This window comes from Quercus suber, unplaced genomic scaffold (genome assembly GCF_002906115.3).
Source record: "Quercus suber isolate HL8 unplaced genomic scaffold, Cork oak 2.0 scaffold_661, whole genome shotgun sequence".
NCBI classification, from domain to species: domain Eukaryota; kingdom Viridiplantae; phylum Streptophyta; class Magnoliopsida; order Fagales; family Fagaceae; genus Quercus; species Quercus suber.
In genome coordinates this window covers 50307-57542 of record NW_027070102.1, presented here as the reverse complement: position 1 = coordinate 57542, position 7236 = coordinate 50307, and the positions used below count along the sequence as shown (strand labels likewise).

Sequence of the window (7236 nt, the reverse complement as noted above, 5' to 3'; positions counted from 1 at the left end):
TTGCGTGAAATTTTTTTTTTTAATATTGTGCTTACGTGGAAAATTGTGGGAGTTTCAAAATTTTCGATTTTATATTGATACATTGACAAGAGAGAGGAGAGGGAGTTTGTGGAGATGAGTGCAAAAGGGAGCTAAATTCTTAAGCAATCTGATTTTCCTTTCCTTTTCCTCCAAAAGGTAACCCAAAATAAAAGAGTCGTATCCAATGCACAAAACTCCCACTTTTGCGGGGCGTGGGAGATGTCATGATAATAAAATAGCATATGATAATACAATGAAAAATCTCTATTCACTAGTTAGATAATAAGTTTAGTTTATCTCTAATTCTCTATGCATTTGAATATGTACAACAGTGCAAGTTGCCCCAGGCGGACACCATGACTCGGTTGATGAGCCGCCAAGTTTCATGAAGTAGTCAATCTGATACGCAGTTTTTGAGCAGCCAATGAAAATAATCCGCAGAATGTAGCAATATACCATGTCATAACAAAGAACAGAACTAGTATAGAAGCCCTACGAATTGCCATCACTGGAATTAGAGAGCATTTCATCAGATTCAAACCCACTATCATAACTATTGTCTTGAGTCTCTGGTGAATTGTTTTCTGAAATTGCAAGACCAGCTTTCAGAACATCTTTCAAGTCATCTAAAACGTAAGGTTCAATCAATTTCCAAAACCATGAGGAATTGCTTTTCAGAAAACCAATCCAAAACACTCTTCCCCTCTGCTTTACCCTGCAGTCTAAGGATTTTGCCTTCAATGCTTTGACAACCTTCTCAGCACCCTCAGGATTTCCCTTCAGCTTTAACAAAATGTCCCCCGAAGAAGTTTTGTGGCCCCCATACATATACCAGTATGCTAGAGCACATGGTGACAGCCACCGATGGATTAGCTTTGGGATCATGGGCCTGCCTTTTGGCCAAAACTGGTCAGCATAGAAACCAAAATAAGAGTGCGAGATGGTACAAAATCTATACGGTATATCCCCACTGTCTTCACTTTGCCTACATGAAGGATGTAACCACTCATGGTACTCGTCATGTATATGTCTCTTCAAAACAGAATGTGTGCTGGATTTCTCACTAAATTCAAAACGAAGCATGTGATTCTTCCTCTCTTCATCTGATTCAATCAGCAAACCACCTAACAGCAAACCTACTAAAACCTCTCGCTGTTCTTTGCTTAGCTTCAAGCTTACTGGTTTCTTAACATCTTTCCTGCTCAAACTCAAGACATAATCAAGCTTTTCCATCAATGGGGAATCAATATCATATTTCTTCTGGCACATCAGATCATATATCTTCTCTGCCTTCACATATTCTCCAGAAGACAGGTATCCCCTTAAAATGGTGTTGCATGATCGAGTGTGAACACTGATTGTCCCATCACTTAGCATTTGATTAAAGATCTCCTCAGCTTTGTCAAGATTTCCAACATTCACCAAAGAATCCAAGTATATACTGTAAATGGTACGGTTAGGTCGACATTTCTCAAGGCACTGAGAGAAGGCCAACTCCAACTTATCATGAAGGCTCAAGCTGAAATACATACTCATCATTTCAATATAAGATGGCGTTAGTGGCTTCAAATTACTGTTTATGAATTCTATCATGAGGGATTCAGCAAGTTCAACTTCTTGAGCTTTACATAAAATCTCTATGATTTTATGATGTGCTGCAACGTTGGTGGAACCCAATTGTTCCTGCATCTCTCTGAATATCTCCAAAGATTTCATAGGTTCTCCAATCTTTGAATAGACTTCCATTTTATACACAAAAGCCTGAGACGGGACACCACCTTCAGAATGGAGCAGTTTGAGCCATGCTTTTTCTGCATCCTCCACATCCCCTTCCTTTGAGCAGGCTCTCAAGATAGACACGAGCACTTCTCTACCCTCCTCAATTCCTGCATCTCGCATTTCCTTCCTTAATGATGCAATCCTTTTTTTATCAATGGTGTCCTGATAGCTGTGTAGCCAAATAAGACCACCGTAGATATCCTTATGTATCTCCAGTCCACTTGTTACCACGTTGTGAAAAATAAACTCAGCCTGTTTTAGATAATGCTTTGAAGAGGCTCCTGGTTTGCTTACAAGAGCTCTAAATAGGGAATTATGCAAGCTAAGTCTAGGCCGGTAACCTCCCAACTGAATCATACGATTGTAAATGCTACATGCTTCCTCCAAACATCCTTGAATGGTTGAACTAAGATAGGCAACAATTAATACATGGAATGTAGATTCACAAGGGACACGTCCCTGGTTGATTATATCATCGAATATCTCACGACATTTTGAGAATTTCCGCTCCTTACCCATGTAATCGGCTAGCTTGGTAGCAAGAGCAAAATCAAATCTATACCAATGTTGTTGCATCATCCATTTGTATACCTTGGGAAGAAAGAAAAAGATAAGGAAAAAACAAAAAAGGTTTAGAAGACAAATCTAGTTTAGGGTGCCAATATAGGAAGCATTAAAAAAATAAATAAATATATAAAAAGCATTTTTATTCTTAATAAAACCATGAAAAAGAAAAACACAATCATTTTATTAAAAAAAAAAAAAAAAAATCCCCCCCCCCCCCCCCAAAAAAAAAAAAAAAAGAGTAAAACAGGAACAGCTTATTAGCATCCAGCATCAGAAGAATGAGCAAAACTAATTCTGTACTTCTCTGTAACTCCATAAACTTAAGCAATCAATCCAAATGTAACTAATCAAAAGTTTCAAATTGAATCCAGTCTACAACCTCCTAGAGCAGTGTAGTTAAAATGGCGCGCTTAAACTCAAAGCTCGAAGCAAGCTCTCAACATTTTGCTAGGCAAAAAAGAAGCTCATTTAATGAAGCATGCCTAGGCACGCTTTTTTATTTTATTGCTAAAAAAAATGGATAGTCAAAATTAATTGCTTAATCTTAAAAGAAATGACATGGACCAATGATTTACTACACAAATCACTATCCTTAGGGTATTGTATTACCAAAAAAAAAAAAAAAATTGCATGTCATAAGATACGAACAAGGTTAATTTAAAATTCTTGTGCTTTTGGTCTTTGACTTTTAGATGCATGTTGATTAACCCATACGCATCATTTGATCATAATTATCATAAATTATGTACTTTTATAAAGCACAATAGAATTATATAAAATATTATGTTTAAACTTTCTATAACTAAATTATTATGATATTGACCATTGATAATTGTTTTCAATTTACTATATAAAAATTTTAAGAATTGAAATAGCTTAGGTAAAGTTTGAAATTACAAACATTATATAATTGCACATACCTAATAGGTAAAATATTCAAATTTTGAGTTACAAATTTTTTATATATTATATGTCACTAATATTTCAATTAGAATTTATCAGATATTATATTTGAAAACTGTGCGCCTTGCACCTTGCACTTTGCACCTAGACTCCAAGAGGCCTACAACATTGTCCAAGAGCAGTTATTCAAAATTTCAAACCCAACAATGAATCAATGATTAGGAATCTGCCAACCCCACTTGTTCATTAAATTTCAGTTTAGTGATTGAGGCCAGAATGCATTTAAAAGTTACTATAGATCAATAATCATTATAACCAAATGTATATTATTAAAAAAAAAAAAATCCTAAAATACAATTCAATTTCTCAATCATCCTCACAGAAAACTTTATGATTCCAACTACCCCAAAATAGGTCTACATTTTCATCAAAATCTTCTGCTAATAAACATAAACCCATCAAATTGACAAAGACCCAGAATCCCATCCCTGAACAGTTATTATAATCTAAACTAAACAATTACCACAATAAAGAATTAACATGAATCAGAGATGAATTCAACCCCAAAATGACAAACATAAAGTTGAGAAATTCACCTTAAACCCGGCCTCATTCTCGCGAATCCGCATACAATGCACGGCAACATAAGTAGCATCAGCTTGCCTCATCCACTTCCTTTGCGCATTGAGTATCCGAACAAGTGTTCCGGCCTTATGTGCCGGCAGTTCCTTACAAAGCCACGCCAGCTTCGACCGCCTCCACTGCTCCGGTAGCTCTTCCAGCTCCTTCACATCCAGAGACAGTGCCGGCAAATGCTTCAAATCCAAAGACCCATCATTCTTATCAAAATCAAAAGCGGCCTCGCTCTCACTACTGTTATTAAAATCCCAATTCTCATTGGTTTCGGGTTCGCACGCCAAGTGTTCGACGAAAGTACTGTGAGAAGAAGAGGCAGAGGCAGCAGCAAGGCGAGGAAAATATTTCTGGGGTTTTGGAGAAGAAGAGGAAAGTGGGGTTGAAATTGCGCGAAAGAAAAAGTGGCGGTGGAAGTGGTGGGGTTGGTGGTGAGAGAGGGAGAGAGAGAGGGAGCGCAGGAAGGAAAGAGAGGAGCGCATGGGGAAGGAAAGAAATGGGTTTGAGGAGCAGAGTGTTGAGAGGAAAGTACAGGAAGAAGTGAAAGTGAGAGTGGAAGAGGAGCAAGGCGAGAGCTCTTGAGCTCTGCTCACAAGCATGTCTTGCTCTTTGGTTATTGAGATCAAACTTCAAAGGGTTTGGAGATATTGGAGGGTTTATCTATCTTATCTAATTTGCAAGAAGGTTTGATTGAGGAACAAGAATTTTTTGTCCAAATGGCCTCACTTTTGAACTCTAGGCCCAAAAGGAGAAAATGATAGGATGGACATAAGATAGTGGGCCCAATATTGGAACAGTGAGAAAATATTTGGGAGTTGAGCCCAGGAAAAATGCTACATGTCAAGTAACAAAATTTCCAAACTAGGCCTTGGTTTTTGTTATATGAGATTGAAAATTTTAGTAGACATCTATTTTCGATTACTCAGCATTCACATTAGTACATGTAAAATGGTATAAGGTGATAATTTTGCATATTTAAGTCAAAATATTACTCATATTAGTCAATCTTAATTATTATTCACATACAAATTTATTTTTTAATACTTCTCTACTCGTATACACAAAAAGAAGGAGAGATAATTTGGGAGAGTAATAAAAATTGACAATAAAATAATATTTTAATAAAATATAGTTTAAATTAAATAATCTGATATGGATATTTTTAAAAAGTAATTGTGTCAAAAAAAAAAAAAAGGTAAGTTTTTATGTTAAAATAGACAAAAAAAAAAAAAAATCATGTGTTACGTATGCTCTTTACGTGGATATAGAAAGCCATGTATCTTGTATTCACGTATGCAAAATCTTTATTTGCTAGTGCTTGCAAATGTCTGCATGCTGGAGTTGCTGTTTTGGATCAGAACTGAATAGGAACATGGGTTCTCCAACATATATAGAAGTATGAAGTTATCAAGTTTGACTTATCAAGTTTCTAATTTTATAATTTTATCCTTATCTTCCTCCTTATTAGAAGTATGATGTTATCAATTGATCACAAATGGCCATTGTCATGTTATGTAAATTGTAAAGCTCTTTGGTCTGTGTCTACAATGACTCAATACTATTTTTCCCCACAACAAATAATTTGGCTAAAGTATGGGCAGTTCTTTTTTTTTTTTTTTTTTTTTTGAGAAACAAGTATGGGCAGTTAGATATGGATTAAACGTAGCCTGACATCTAGCTCTAGGATATAAATTCATTAATCTGAAAATTGATGTCCAACTAGTACTTAATTTGGCTAACCATTAATGGTGTCTTCGTACTGGATATTGCTATTTTGTTTAATGATTGTAGGAATTTGGTGGACCAGGATTAGAATGTCCACCAATGATATGTGTTCCGTGAGGCCAACAGGCGTGCGGATGACCTGGCAAAAAAGGGAAGAGATCAAGCGAGTAGTGTAATAAAATATGACAATTATCCTTTTTTTTTTTCGTATATTATTGTTTTGTTAAGAGACATGATGAATCTAGGCACCTCACGCGAGTGCCCAATCAATGATCCTCTTGTATAAAACTTTAAACTTTATATAATAAATAAATTTTCCCTTTTTTGACCAAATGCTTTTTAAAAAAAGGATTTATCTATATAAAAACAATAAGAACGTATTATAGGGTTTTTCAAAAATATTGTTATATCTCCCACTTATATAAAATTAGTTAGTACGGAAAAGTTTTAAAAAATATGTTTTTTTCTCTATTTTATTTTTTTTTTCTAAATTTAATATTTAATAATTATGGTAATTTTAATTGGACATTTTGATGATGCCGAAAAAACCACCAGTGAGCCATACGGTCCTCGCACACTCGAAACAGCACCTGCACAACACAAAAGCTGAAGACCTTAAGAGGAGTACCGGTATGGTACCGGCCAAATACTCTCCGAAAGTCAAGTTAGAACTTCTCACAATTCTAAAGTGCTAGAGCGGGGTCAATTATGCGTACCTTGGCTTATGAGGGTATTTGGATTTTTATAGTAGTAGAGGGTGGACCTCTCTTCCTTGGAGTAGAAGTCTTTTCCTTATAGGAATCCTTATGAGCATAGATTGCGGAATCCTTTCCTTATAGGACTCTAATATTGAACGTGGAAAGCAAGTCATCTTTTTATCATTCATGCGTGGTGATCAAGTCAAGAATACATTGGAGCCGTCAGCTTTGCCTACTCCCTCATTAGGGTCGTCAGCTTCGCCTACTGCCTCGTCAGGGTCGTCAGCTTTGCCTACGACCTCGTTAAGGTCGTCAGCTTTAGGGTCGTCAGCTTTGCCTACGACCTCGTTAGGGTCGTCAACTTTAGGGTCGTCAGCTTTGCCTACGACCTCATTAAGGTCGTCAGCTTTAGAGTCGTCAGCTTTACCTACTCCCTCGTCAGGGTTGTCAGCTTTGCCTACGACCTCGTTAGGGTCGTCAGCTTTGCCTACTCCCTCGTCAGGGTCGTCAGCTTTGCCTACTCCCTTGTCAGGGTTGTCAGCTTTGCCTACGACCTCATTAGGGTCGTCAACTTTAGGGTCGTCAGCTTTATTATCTTCAGCTTACTGCCTTCAGCTTACTACCTTCAGCTTACTATCTTCAGCTTACTACCTTCAGCTTACTATCTTCAGCTTACCCTTTAGCTTACTACCTTCAGCTTACTACCTTCAGCTTACTACCTTCAGCTTACCCTTCAGTATGCATAATAGAGCTGACGAGTCTTTGGAGATCAACTTTTATTTTTTCAATTAAAAATTCCCCTTATCAGTTGCCCCCCACTCCATAACCTCGTCAGCTTTAGCTACCGGGTTATGGAGTTAACATCGTCAGAAAGGTCACTTATGTGTGACGCCTCGAGCAGCCTTTATTA

At 36.9% G+C, this 7236-nt stretch overlaps 1 protein-coding gene across 1 annotated transcript; it reads right to left on the bottom strand.

The window, feature by feature from the left end:
• Positions 1-206: 206 nt before the first annotated feature.
• On the bottom strand, positions 207-4585 carry LOC112033028 (pentatricopeptide repeat-containing protein At2g15820, chloroplastic). The gene is made up of 2 exons (XM_024065804.2): positions 3867-4585; positions 207-2391 (listed from the first exon to the last, which is right to left on the bottom strand). The coding sequence occupies exons 1-2, from the start codon at positions 4500-4502 to the stop codon at positions 514-516; spliced, it is 2514 nt and encodes an 837-aa protein (XP_023921572.2). The 5' UTR covers positions 4503-4585; the 3' UTR covers positions 207-513.
• Between the last annotated feature and the right edge of the window lie 2651 nt (positions 4586-7236).

Coding starts and splice junctions, on each gene's coding strand:
- LOC112033028 (XM_024065804.2), bottom strand. CDS start 4,502: ATGCTTGTGAGCAGAGCTCAAGAGCTCTCGCCTTGCTCCTCTTCCACT. Junction 2,392..3,866: donor AGAATGAGGCCGGGTTTAAG/GTGAATTTCTCA, acceptor TTTCTTCCCAAG/GTATACAAATGGATGATGCA.